The sequence below is a fragment of the Halichoeres trimaculatus genome, unplaced genomic scaffold (genome assembly GCF_033239565.1).
Source record: "Halichoeres trimaculatus isolate MK-OKI-2021-1 unplaced genomic scaffold, fHalTri1.1 fHalTri1_scaffold_12, whole genome shotgun sequence".
Classification (NCBI taxonomy): Eukaryota; Metazoa; Chordata; class Actinopteri; order Labriformes; family Labridae; genus Halichoeres; species Halichoeres trimaculatus.
Window position 1 is genome coordinate 16,298,604 of NW_027437190.1, and position 14,899 is coordinate 16,313,502.

General features: G+C 39.0%; 1 protein-coding gene across 2 annotated transcripts in view; it reads right to left on the minus strand.

Moving 5' to 3' along the window:
- fhod3b (formin homology 2 domain containing 3b) overlaps positions 1-14,899 on the minus strand; it is a 98,707-nt gene that overhangs the window by 70,150 nt on the left and 13,658 nt on the right. For both annotated transcript variants that reach the window (XM_074684260.1, XM_074684261.1), the window contains exon 3: positions 12,879-12,943. In XM_074684260.1, coding sequence (XP_074540361.1) covers positions 12,879-12,943 — 65 coding nt within the window. The remainder of the gene's footprint in view (positions 1-12,878; positions 12,944-14,899) is intronic.

Sequence of the window (14,899 nt, forward strand, 5' to 3'; positions counted from 1 at the left end):
GGCCCCAGTCTTTTAAAACCACAAACACAGATGCTCAGAAGAGCACGTACTTGTATCCCATACCACTTTGGAAAGTTAAGATGAAGAAGGAGGCTAAAGTGTATTTGTTAGGAAAAAATGGGGCTGTCATTTTGCACAAATTAGCTAAACTCAATTCAAATAATTAACTAGAAAAGCACTTAGAAAGCACAGACCCCCCCCCCATGCATATTGTCATTGTCATGCAACACTTTAGTCCTACTTTAATGTTATACTCCCTTTCAGCAGACTGTCTGCTACAATTTGGTGTTAGTTGCAGGTTTGTACGATAGCTTGTTTCCTGACAGAGTTGAAAATTATGATGACACAGTACATGTTTCATATTTCAGATCGTAGTATCCAGAATATTTCCGGGATCTGGATCGTACTTTTACATCTGCCAGAAATTATCATGACCTTGTCTTGTATTGTTTTTCAAAGCAATCCGACCATTTATTGTAGAGTTATATACACATATGGTGAAAACAGTCCTTTCTCACAGTGATAAAGAATCCTTTAAAAGAAGAAAAGAATCCTGGATCCCGACGGTGATCCATATCACTTCCAAAATAAAGCTACAGCACATGCACAGGTAAATCCAGCGTTCATTGTCATTCGTTTTGAATTTTGCATCCAGCGGCATTTACAGTCCTTCAAGTCTTATTTTCTTTTAAGTGCGAGGCCTAATAGTTAATTACAGTTGGCATGATGCCACTGTAAAGTGTTTATTATTCTATTTTTTTCAGGGATCAGTAAACTGTTAAGGCTTTATTTTGTATTCCTGCTCAAACAGTTTACAAATTTTTAAGGTATAGTCGTTAATACTCTAACCCAAATGCTTAAAAAACACAAGAGAATTGACAGAAACATGTAGTGCAAATGAGGATAATAAAATATGGTTTATATGTTTGTTAATTCTGTCCACCCCCTCTATTCAGTGTGTGTCCGTGTGTGAACAACGAATTCTGAATGAAACCTGATCTCGCCTCCCTCAGCTTTGTCTTGCACCTCCCTAACACAAAAGGCATTCATCAGACAACAAGCAGACAGAGCAGCCACTGATGTCACTGAATGGTGGGGTCCAGACACTGGGAGATATTCAAACATTTTCCACATTTCCAAACACAGAGCTTAAAGGCTTATTTTCAAGCTTTTATCTTAAAAATGAGAGGTCTAAGCAAAACATTTTTGCATTTTCTGAGTGCAATGATCCTTAAGTGACCGCTGAGAAAACCACCATGTAACACAATAGAAGAGATCTGAATGGATCACGACAGTGTTTGACATATTCGCTGCAAGATGAGACTCAACTTTACACAGCTTCAACCACAACAATGATGCAAACATGGCTTGCTTTCTTCACAACTTCAGGACACATCACTTATGATTTATACCAATACAGATTTTCACCCCTCTTTACAACTCAGACTAAGCAAAAGCAGACAATGTTTCTTTTAGGCCAACCACAGGGGAATGGATGCTGAATTTGTTATATGCTGCTCAAAAATCTGTCAACTTTTATGCTGATTCAAAAAAATAATAATTCCTAAAAATTTTCTCAGTTGCTGTTAAGTGAAAGCTTTTATGATTCACCTGTTTTTACCCTTTTTAAATGAGTGTTTGTGGGACACTTTGCTACCATTTGCTACTTGCACTTCAGATGGTAACCGTTACATGGCTGGCTCTTCACCAAACAGAGCCTAACATGCCTAAAACTGTAGATCGAGCTTTGGGCTGACATTCAAACAACTCATTGAGACCTCTTCTGTCCTCTTTTTTCTCAATCTACTGTAAAGTTTTTCCCTGAGCTCCAAAGAATGTCAGAAAAGCTGTCCAATCTTCTCCTCATCTCCTACTAAGACCACTCAAGTGGCCCCCCTTCAGAGTCATGGGTGGGCCGCAAGAGGGGACTCTCCTGGTGGGTGCTCAAGCACTTTTTTTCCAACGAGACTCCTCAACTGAACATTGTTTGGCAATGGGGGTAAAGTGACAAGGAATTTCAGCTTTGGTTTCTACCTCGAACAAAAGCAAAGAGAGAATATTGCAGTTAATTTGGATTTTTGGTGATCAAAATGTACTGAAAGTTTGACTAAAATGTGAATTAGTTGCCTGGATAATCTTCATTTAAACCTAGGGTAAGGAAATCTCTGTTTGCAAGCCCAAAGTGAACATTGTGATGCTGTTTGTCTCTTTGCTGATTTTGTCCTGTGCATGCAAGATTTCCATAGACTGCAAAATTAACCTGTCTGTTTCTGAAAACAGACTTTTGGAGCAAATTGGCCAAAGCGGCCAAATTAGAAGTGACGGAGGCTTCGAGTACAGGTATAGGGGTGCATGTTCGTCACATGAGCTGAGCTGTGCCTCTGATTGGACAAGCTCATGATCTTAATATCCCCTGAACTGTGGAGTTAGAAAAAAGTTCACCCCCCATGGCTCAAATCATTTGGGTGAAATCACTTGCCTCAATTTTAAAACACTGCAGTTTTTGCCAAAAACTTCAGTTTTATTTTGATTGAATTAAAAGTAATAAATGGCCCAACAAACAACTTCTGGGTCAACAGTGCAGATCAAAGGACAGATTATTCTAAAACACATAATTTTTGCAACCATGAGTGAGGAGTATTTAAAGTAACAGTGGTGTTATTTAACATCAACACTCCAGAGTAACTTACACAGTAGTATGGTTTGAGACCAGCACAGAGTTAAATACCTCATAACAACACTATAAATTTAACATTTCACTCTGAACTGGCCCAACACTAGAAGTTTAACACAGGGGGATTTATTGTGCAGTATTTAGGTGCTTGTTTTTCAACACAGGGGAATTTGCTGTTTATGGAGAAGCTTTTGACATTTTACTGTATCATATAGAGGCTTCAACATTAATACATTTGTTGATTCAATGAGGTGGCCTGATTATTCTTATGCATCATTTAAAAAATTGAAGTCAATGGGGAAGCATTACATAAATCTGATGCTTTTTTTACTACATAAGCTTCATTAACATCTAATTCAAACACCATTCATCTTAAATAGACAACCTGATTATTATGTAGTTCAAACATGTATACTTTATGTATTTTAAATAAATAAATAATCAAATTGTCGTTAATTTGAATAATTCTATTATATTTGTTCTGATTACATAAACCTTACACGTTTTAAATGAATAGGCTTTATGGATATTCTTCATGTAATGTTTATTTGGCAGGTTTGCGTTAAAATTATCTAAAAAAAAAAATGAATGGGAAATTTTTTATGTGATGAAATTACATAAAACTTAAAAGTTGGGCTACAAATTTCTGTGAGTGTGAAGTACGTGCTGATGGTAAAATTAGCGATTCAGACAGGAGACATTTTTTGAACCAGGCTGTAAATAAGTTTAATTCTGCTGTGAAAACTTGGTGTGTATGTATGTGACTCCGGGACTTCCAGAGCCAGCTTCAAGCGGACACTTGAGTAACAGCTGGTTTCACCACTTCTGCAATGTCTCATATTCTTACTGCTTGACAATTTCAAAGAAAACAGCTCTTCTTGCCTTCTTCTTACTAAATATGCATCACTCGTCTGAAATCTGTGCCATGGAAAATGTGAACTTGGCTTTTTCTTAATTTGATCTTTTACCACCTACCGTCTCACTACAGTTTCATGCTTTTACATTTACATAATAGAAATTGTGCAATACATTTTATTATAAGCTAAAAATTGTTCACAAACCTAAATGTTATGATATTAAACTTCTCTCCTGGGACTCAAGCTTACATCACCTCTAAAAATATCCAGCGAAGTTGAGTTTTGGCCTTGAATAAAACTGAAACTGATAAGAACAAAGAGGCATCTAATCACCAAGCTAATGTTTACAATGGATCAGTGTGACTGGAAATATCCTGCCTCCCCTCTGGGTGGTTACACAGAACCAGATCACAAGTGAACTGCTATCAAATCATTAACACATCACCACAAATCGCCACACTACTTTCTACCTTTGCAAAATAGCTCATGGTGAATAACTCCAGAGTTTCTGTTGGCCCTCAGCCAGTCACCACAACACCATGTGAAACATGGGAAGCCACAGGTGCTGCAGAGCTGCAGCACCGAGTGGAGTCATGGAGAGATTATAAAAAGGATATTGTTAATCTGTCATACACCGTGAAATGAAACAGCTACTGTTAACCTGATAAAACAGAAACATAAAACCCGCAATCATCATATTTGCACAGAGCATGAAAAGCTGCAAAATCAGGAGAGGAAGGTGAAAAGGCAGAGTGAGCTAAAAGACAACTTTCTGTGTCAAGAAAATGTTTCCAGACCAGTTTAAAAAGTGATAATTGGAGTTTATTGTTCATCTGAACACCTGGCAAAACTGAGCTTTACAAAAAAATGAGACACATCCCTTCAAACTCAGACCTAAACAATTCATGTCAATATTTATTTTCCAGATGATGTCAGTTTCAAGACAAAGTCAATCATCGCACATGAACGTGACAAAAATCCAATAAATACTCCTTCAAAGACAAACAGAAATAGAAACTGATTCGGAGCCAGCCAGCTGTGGCAACACTAGCTGATCCAAGGTGAGAGCAGAAATAACATTGCAGTTTCTCATGAGTGACAGTTACTGTAATGACAAACAGAGGAAATATGAAGTTTTCTGCTTCTCTAAAGCATTTCTCATATTCTCCTGATTGATGCAGTGAGGGAAAGAGACGTTTCCTTACAAAGGCATTGACATCAAAGCAGAAGGAGAGAAAAGGAGCCAGCGTGACATGTGAGGGAGGATGTGAGGAGGAATTCCATGGCACACTGGGATTTGGCTGCAGGCCAGAAGGGGGACCGAGTTATAGGTCAGAGGGTTTTTTTTCTTCTCAGCGCTGGCATTGAAATTCTTCCTGTTTGTATACTGTAACCACTTTTTCTGAACTTGTAATTTAGCCATGACAAATGGAGGTAATTAAACAATAACTAAAACTGTGCCAGGAAAGAACAGATGGAGTATATGAGGTGGAAGATTTTCAAGTTTTGATTAAAATTTGGATTAAAAATGGGCTACTTTTTTTTTTTTTTTTGCTTATTTCACAAGAGTCTTGGGAGGTCCTGGAGTGTCTCTGGGACAAAGCAAAATATTGAAAAACATATACATGGGCTTAAGGAAGTTCCTATGGAAAAAGACAGTGGGCATCATTCACTACTGAAAATATAAGTCCAGCCTATAAGACAATAACTGTCAGGTTAACAAGTAAATGATAAATTATATTGCTACCCTGACCTGGTTCATTAAATATTATGCACTGACACACTTCTTCATTGTAAAAAATCTGGGGCTGCAACGACAAATCAATGAAATTGATAAAAATTGATTAGCAAAAGCATCAACTACGTTTTTCCTTAATCGATGCACTGTGCTGAGCCACTATATTAGTTTATTTTCAGTTTATTCGTCTTCTTTCTTTTCATCGGATTATTTAGCGGTTAGCAATTAGCTGAAGGTGCATTATTGCCACCTACTTGACTGGAGTCTAGATTAACTGGACTGTGGGGCTGTTTGCATCACATGTAAACACATCAGTGAGGCGAAGGAGAAGCCGAGTTGGTAGGTGTGGGGAACAAGTAAACACACAAATAATGGCAGAGCTGGAGAAAGCTGTTTGTCCAAAAAATTCCAGAGTTTGTGAGTATTTCATGCTGAGTAAAAGCACACAGTGTGTTAATTGCAACACTTGCAAAAATGACCTCGCATGGCACGGCAGTGCAACTGCCATGATCTAGCTTGTAAAACGGCAACATCTTGGGTTCATCGATGATGAGCAAGCTAGGTAAGGAGCTACAAAATCCCACATACACTCCTTTTATGTGTTGTGAAATGCATGGTATGATTTTTAGGACTCGTTAAGTCTTTTGATTTAATCATCACCTTATTTGAAAACCATGAGGAGTTCATTAAACTAACGTTGGCATTAGCGTTAGCTGCTACAGATAGTGGTAGGGCAGAGGGGATGAACTGTTTGACCTACAGTTGAAATGATTGAGGACACATTTCTATTAATTTGCCTTTTTGGCCCACTAAGTTCTTAATCTGATGATGACATAACAATATATTTTCTTATATTTTGCCCATAGTGTTGATTCTTTAGGTGACAATACATTTATGTCATTCATGCTTTTTTTGTTCAGATTCATCGATTAATCGTAAATATAATCGTCAGAGTTATCGATTATTAAAATAATCATTAGTAGTTGCAGAAAATCACAGAGAGAAATCTAAATGTACTGGTTTTCTTCTCCTTCCTCTGTTCAGGATACACCAAGAGTGCAAACACCGGCTGTGCAGAGGCAGATCAAACCTCAGCTCTAAACCATCATGGGCCCTTGTGTAAATATACAATAAACAACTCTCTGCAGACATCAAATAAATGTTGGTTTGGGCAAAAGCAAACTCAGCCTGCCTCTAAATTCTCCTTCCTGTGAGTGGTCAGATGTTTAGACTCTGTGGCTGCTGAGGTTACACACCTGTCCATTTCAACAAGGGCTGCCCTGATCTCACAGCAGGGGGTAAACATGAGAGTGATTCACATGCCGTCCACTCAAGAGTGGTTCACTCTATGTTAATGAGCCGCTTTGAAAATCTATATTTCGCTGTAAAATGTAAGTTACCCCAATTTTTAGCAGATAATGTGATTTTTGGCAGAAGTTTGGCTTTTTGTCTAGAGTGAGCGTGAAAGAAAAAGAGGGAGTGATTATTTACTCCACTGAAACTTAATCATCAGACTATATGATTCCTTGTCATCTACAAGAATGTAGTTTCTGTGTGGCTGTCAGGCTACACGCTCACTCTTCTCTTTCTATCCTGTAAACACAGTGAGGAAAATATACTCCCCTCTCGGATGAAAACATAGACAGTTCTCTTCTTTTTGGACGGCTGAGGAGCAGCGCTGAGGGGCCTTACAACTGGAACCAGATGGCTTCTTAATACATGAATGCCTTTGCTTGAGTGTGTGCATGTGAACATGAGCATGCTTACATGAATTAATGTTATAGAGGCCAACGGCCTTGTAGTGTGTGAGGCAGATCTGAAAAAAGGCAACAATTAGCCCTAATCTGAACACACTTTGGAAAATGGTGCATTTTGTTGTAAGTTAAAAAAATGAAAGGAACACTGTCCTTTACATGACAGGCCCATAAATAAAGCATTAACCACAATGTTATCTGTTTGCATGTGAGTTCATGGGCTCATGTTCAAACAGAGAAAGTATAAAAACTAAGTGAGAGAAAGTGTGAGGTGAGTGATACCATCAAACCCTCCACTGATCTACATTTGCTATCAGCTGGGATTTGAAAAGCATGACCTGCTCTTCACTCAACTCTCCTTCTGAGAAGTTTGCAGGCTCTGATTTCTCCTCTTTGGCATGATGTTGTTTAGGTTGGCCTCACGGGGTGACTCTAAATCCATGATTCCATTTTGGGTCCGTTAACAGGAAGTCAAAAAGAGGAGAGACCAGGATACTTGATCTTCCTGTGTGTCTCATGGTTGCACGGGTGTTATGTACATTTTTAATTAATCCCTTGCTTGCTCTGCACATGACCAGATATTTTTGTGAAGAATCCTCAGAGAGTGTGAGCCAGCGCAAATGTGCTTTGCGGCAGAGCTATAACAGAGATATAAAACAAATGCATTAACAAATTGCAGTGAACTGGGCATGAGCCATAATCTTTGGGATGATTAGCAGTCCTCTGCTCCTACAAAATAAGAGCACATTTTAAAGCTGATCTTTTAATTGTTAGGCCAACTTAAGGGTTTGTTAATTTAATGTGTTCACAATAGAGCTGAAACGATTCCTCGAATGATTCGAGGTACTCGATAACAAAAAATATTCGAGTAATCTTCTCCGCCTCGAGGAATTGTTTCATTTCAAAAAAGATCAAGGAGTGGTATTTCAAATAGAGCTGAGGCCATATTAAGAGAGTTTTCAGACCCCTCAAGCTACCTCTTATACAAAATAGCAACTAGCTACAAATCTAGCTTCCTTTCTGGAGTTAGGAGACGAATGGGTCATTCTATGAAACATTTGATGAGATGTACAAGGCACAAAAAATGTGTCAAAGTGTGTTTACAAATTTTGGAGCTACCAAAGCAAGTGCTCTTATTTACATGCTGTATCAGAAAATTCTATTTCTTAAAGAGAAAAAAAAATCATTTGAAAAATAACTGCTCTTTAACTAAACAAAAATGTATTTTATCCGATTACTCGCTTAATCCATGGGATTTTCAGTAGAATACTCGAATACTAAAATATTCGATAGCTGCAGCTAGGGATGGGTACCGAATTAGGTACTTTTATAGGTACCGATCGAATTCTGTCAAAAGTACCAGGTACCGGTTCATGTAAAATCAAAAGGTATCATGTTTAGGTACCTAAATGCATCTTTGTGACTGTGAGGGAGTGGAAGGGTAGCCAATTTTCCATGCTGGACATGAACACAGCATTGCAAGGTTATATATTGCAGAATAAATATGTGTCGTCAAAAAAAAAAAACACATGTATTTTATGACTAAACAAATTGTTATTTTTTACCACAGAAACACAAAAAAAGTACCGAAGATTGGTACCACTGAGTACCGGTACCGAATGCCAGGTACCGGGCATCAGTACCGTATCGTTTCAAATGTGAAATGGATGGCTCAATACAGGCCTGGCAGAGGGTGTGGAAAAGACAGGCACCACCATAACCCGCAGGTGATTTTATCAACTCAAGAAAATGTGCCGACTTTACACACACACACACACACACACACACACACACACACACACACACACACACACACACACATATAATCACACATTAATTCCCAAAGCAAACACAGATGGGGGCAATGTTAACAGTAAATATAGCAAGTTGTTGACTGCCTGAAACTCATCTCCCCACATGGTTTTCAAAGGGATAATCACATAGAATTTACTGCTCATGGTCTTTCCTCTTAACAACCACAGAGTTTGCAGTTGTCAACCTGGAGATCAAAACTAACAATTTGAAAAAATTATAGCATGAAAAAAAAGAAACACAAGTCAACAGCGGTCAGCCGTGAATCATGCTCCAAGCTGGGATCATAAGAGGTTGTAAAACATAAGGCGGATAATCCACTAAGAATGTGTCACCTCTGATTACAGCCGTCACTCCTCAGCTGGGATCAATGTGTCGACTGATGGACCTGCTGTTAAAGGGAACGCTGAGGAATTTCAGGTTTCAAATTTCTCAGTTTTAGGGTTTGTAAAAAAAAAAAAACTTGTTATGCCAAAAATAAAGTTTGCACCTCCCATTGATCTCCCAAGGTTGTGTGATTCAGCTCGGCTTTGTACTAAACAATTTGCAAGACTGTGTTAAAGATTATTTCTCAGGAATCAAGCGGAGATATATGGTTTGCAGCTGACAGACTGAACTCATCAATTGTTAGCCTAGCATGGCAGTAAAGTCATTAATTGCTAGAGGAGTAGCTTCCGGGTGTACATCTGTATGAACTTAAGAAAAATTACTTAGAAATCTGGTGATGATCACAAAACACATGGGACATTTGTTTATTCTCAAAGTGGTTTCCCTTCCTTAAAAATTTCTACAGCCCACATTTTCGTTTCCTCTGTCTCCACTTTCTCATCATCATCACCTCACAGTAACTCAGGCAAACTAAAGGACTGAATGACACAGATGCAGTTACCCTACTGTACTTGTAGACAACAATAAAATAAGCTCAAGACTGCTTTAATCAGGCCCTCGCCACCACATCTAGCTCACCGACAACAATAACAGCCCAACAATTTAGACAGGCTGTGGCCAACGCTAACACGCAGAGGGAGTCAATTTGAGTTTATTTTCATGATCTCAGGCTGTAGCACTGGTCAAACAAATATAAACAAAGCCTCACCACTGCTGGTTTCCTAATGACATAAAAACATTCAAAGCTATTTCCTGTCCTCTACAAAGGGACTAATACACACATCAAGAAATACTAAATAGCATGCATACAGAGATACTGTTTACTCAACAAGCTCAATGCTGTCTTATAGTTGTCGTATGAATCAAAAAGCTCTTTCTGGGAGCAAGTTAGGACACCATTCTCCTCTGTGCTTCTAACTTGGGGGTCAGTAGAAAGGTGTTGAACACCACCATCAACTCTCTGTCTGAACACTTTCCTTCTGCAAATGCCTCTTCTAAATAGATTTTCTTCCTGGTCCATGCAGAGCCATATGTATGCAAGAGCTTATGCCAGAGATTAGGCAAGCCTGGATTAAGTCTTCCTGTGGTTCACGCTGCAGACACACTGACACACAGACCTACATGTTCGCACACAGATACACGCTAACAGACAGCTAGCCCTGTGATGTGTACATTTGGAAAAGCCTCAAACCAGAGAACATAAACAAGGCGATGTACTACTTCAATGAAACTCAAAATACATGCAATGGTTTTTCCACAAAGCCGTGCTAATGACACAGACTGCATACATGACTGTGACCAACTCATCACTCATGTTAATGGAGGGGGCCTCAGGGATAAACAAAGTAGCCTGACAGCAATAGTGTGCTAATTAAGCGCCCATTAACAAGTGAAAATACAGTCATAAAGGGAAGTTTTCATCAAACAAATTGCATCCTATGTTTAGAAATGTTTAGCAAAAATAAAAACAAGAGTGATGCCTTTAGTGATGCCTGTTGGCTCAAACAAAAGACGCTACTCTCATGAATTCCCAGAGATTATCAAAAGTGCTCTCTAGAAGCTACTCTGATGCCTCTGAACATTTTGAATAGGTTGTTCTCCAAAAGAGAGTTGTTGTAGCAGTGCAGTATACTTTCTTTTAATATTTCATATAAGCACTTAAAATGGACAGAAAAATAATAATAAGGGGCTCCTCTTTTGAACCTTTTTGTTCTTTATGACACAAGCATCAAGGAAATTCTCAATCTCTAAATACAGATGCCATTTGTCTTCACTAACCTAACAAATTATCTGCCGTGTGGAGCAGGAAAATCACCCTGTAATTCTGCTTCCATGGTGCTGCGAGGTAAGCCCTCCAGTCAGATAAAATTAGGCTCAAACGTCTGAACAAGTTACAGTAACAGTGACAACCTCTCCTGCAGGAAATAAATCAGCTAGCCTGGCGAGCAAACACTGACGGAGGCTAGAGAAGGGTAACAGGTGGCTGTCAACTTAGAGAGAAAGAGGGTCATCATCCACTTAAAGAGGAGCAGCAAGTCTGTCTGCCGCTCCCCAGGTTACCACTAAGCTGAGCAAAGCGCCAGCAGGAGGAGAGAGAGGAGGGCAAAGCCAGTTCACAGTGGTGTACAGAAATTTAGAGAAATGTTCAGGCCTGTTATATCAGCAAAAATGAGAAACATCTTTTTCTAATCAAGCATTGTGCAAACTGGGAGATTTATACAACATTGTCAATTGAAATGTTTAAACATCCTGGTTTTACCAAATATTATAGAGTTAACCAGCTGTGTTAAATACTTGAATCAAATTGGCCAAAATCACATGGTGACTGTATGAATTCATAATAACAAGTCCTATTCCATAGACAAGCTGATAGCACACCATATCAATCCAATCTGTGGAAAAGTCTTGGGTACATTTCACCTCCGCCTGTTGACAATGTGGCAAAAATGGTCCACCTCAGACTGGTCTCAGTAGCTACCAGGCACAGTTGTTAGAGCAGGTTTAAGGGTTACTGGGTCCCAACTGTCTCTGATGAGAAAGTGCAGCAAGATCTCGCCCTGTAATGATTCAAGTTAGCTTAACCGTCTATTTACTACACATTATCTCTTATATAGCTCAGAAAATATCACACAGTAATCACACTCAAACAAGATGAAGCTGCCTTTTACTCCCATTTTCATGTGTCAAATGAGCTTCCAAGATGAAACAATCACGGTAAAATATTCACTCTAGAGTTTCCAAACTTTCATATTTAACATCTTGCATCAGCAGGAAAAATAAATAACCAGATATGACCTTTAGAGATAGTTCTCAGACGATACTAGTGACTTCATTCAAATGAAAATATGTCTGGGCCTTTAGTTCAATTCTATTGCATTAGAGAAAAATAACCAAATACTCAGGATTTATAGTCTAATAGCTTTTCCAGGCATCAGGTTATTTTTACACTTGGAGCCTGTAAAGGAGGCAGCGTGTGCCTTTGTGTGAGAATGTGTGCTTCTCCATGTTCTGCTACTGACAGCCACAGAGCTCACAACAAACCCCGTGGTTTACAAGAGCTTATGTTTGTATTTCTTACATTACAGATGCTGTAAACAAGGTGGCAACAAGATTAACACCTATTTATCAGTTACGTCTTTTCAGAAAGATGCAGGAAAAATGAGGCTCTGACACCAGCTTAGACCAAATTCTTGGTGTACAATGTTGCAAATAAAGAGTTAGTAGTTAGTCTTAATAGTTTAATCAAAAGCAACTTCTGATAAACTCTAAGTGTGTACGCGAACGTGTTGGAGTGCGTGTCACAGGCAGGCGTGATGCATATGTTTCCACTCAGCTCTTTGTGCAGTTTCCCTGCATTACTCAAAGACACCAGGAGGTCCAATAAAACAAAGTGACAGAACACAGTAACTCTAAAAACAAAGTGTTTTCACTCTCTCTTATGTGTTACTGCTCTGTTTTTTACAGTGCCCTTCATTCTCACTTAGCATTAGACCATGAGCTGTCACTCAAAACTGCCACTGTGTAAGTTCAACAGGGACCTTCATCAAACACTCCACCAGTTACAGAGGTAGTTACAGCTCCTACCTCTGCAGTGATAGAGACTGTGAAAGTGAGACATAAATAAAGTTTGGATTAAAATACAGCGTATTACTCACCAATGCAGGCATGAACTCTAACAGAAAGCTGTGTCCGTAGGATAATGCTGTGCTTTTTGCCCCTCCTGAAAGAAAGGAAAGGAAAGATGTTACTTGTAGGACATAAAGCCATGTATAGTTCATGTCTTTCCTTTGTTTTGTGTGTGAGTTTTTGGGATCCACAATCAACTTTATCAACATAGAAAAGAAAAGAAGATTTGCCTTTAAAGTATCCATCAGTTTATGTCACTGGTGGGCAGGCTGAGGATAAAAAAAATATGCTTAAAGAGCCACAGTGTAAAAGTTAAAAGTGTTCCTCAATCTTAAAGCTGTTACAGACATTTTCAGCTTTGGCACGACTGGTGGCAGAAAAGGGTAGTAAAGGTCTCTGAAGGTAAAATGAAGGATGGGAGCAGCTCAGAGGTCAACTCCACCCTCTGTGTTAATGGAGATATGCCAAGACCCTATCACTACCCTGTCAACTGCTCACAATGTCTCTGTGACAAGCCAAAACAAAGACGACAACAATGTGGCCCGGTTCTCTTCAGATGTGAAAGTGAATGTGGGAGCAGGATCCGTGGTCAACGCGGCTACGTTGAAGCAGCACTTTAGTCTATGTGGAAAGTTTTGTTCTGAAATTTGTCTTTTATAAAATGTTGCATGCACTCAAAAAGTGTAGTTAAAAAAAGAAATCGGTCTATTTCTCAGGACTTTTCTATACCATATCCAATATAGTTTGCCTCAAGCTCAATCATTTAGAAAGCCTAAAATCTGCCAAAATTTCACAAACATTTCATACTGTTCTTAAAAAAGGACTCATTACACTGGTAACAAAGGTTTTAACCATTATTCTTTCAGGTTGTTATTTAAAAAAAAATAGCCATGGAAAATAGATATTTCATAGAACATGTAAATATCAGTGATAAAGAGTAAGCTAGATAGAGACTTTTTTTTTTCTTAAGTTCTTGCTCAAGGAGGCTTGTTATGGTAGTTTGTAGACTCTGGGAAACACTCAAACCCCTATAAACCACTTTGGATATACAGTTAATACTACTAAAGGCACTGCAGGAAGAAAACAGAGGTTTAACAGCAAGACTCTTAAACATTTCTGCTTATCTTTGCGACCCAAATGTGACTGAATTTGACGGATAAAGCACATTCCAACCCAATGTTCTGAATTTCTGTGGTGAGGCCCTCTGTTTTAGGACCTTAGATTGAGCCTTTAACCTTCTGACTAGCTTAAGAATCATTCAGACAAACCCAATAGATACAACAGTAGACAACAGCACAGCAGGTAGAGTTGCTCAACAACCCCCCGTTCTATTTCAGCTTGCTGACAAATGGGCTTTTATGCCGTCTGCATGAAGGCTGTGTGATTGTTCAGACTGGCATGGAGCCAGAAACAGGCTACTGCTGTTAGTGACAAAAGTGAGTCTGACACAGGAAGTAAAGTATATCACACTATATGTGGCTCAAAAAAGAAAACAAAAACAACACAATGACTTAATAAATGTTGTAAAAATGGGCACAAAAAGAGACTTCCTGAATTGTCAGGGAGAGACTGCAGTGATGCGCAAACAGCAGACTTGTACCTGCTGCTGTTGGTCTCTTGAATAGCCGTTGAATTTGCTTGCCCATGGCACTGCACTTCATTCGCTCTGCACTTTGTCTTTTCTTTATCATTATTATCTATTCATCGTTATTTCGCATGGAGCTGGAGAATCTCTGCTGGGCTTCATGTTTTATGTTTTATGCACTTGATGTGGATAACTATGATGAATTATTTGTGTTGTTTATGTATTTGTCAGTCTCCAGCTACAAACGAATTTCCCTGTGGGGACGATAGACGTACCTTTGACCCTTTAATTACAAGGCTTTACGCGTGTGTGTGTCCTGTATGTGCTCACTGTTCTATCAAATACAATATCCATCAACAAGCAGGGTGGCGCAGGAGCAACGTCTGTCGACGTGAACCTGCACTAGTGAGATGAGACGGCAAACAGGAACTTAATCCTCGGTGATGCTGTGGAGGCAAAGGGGTA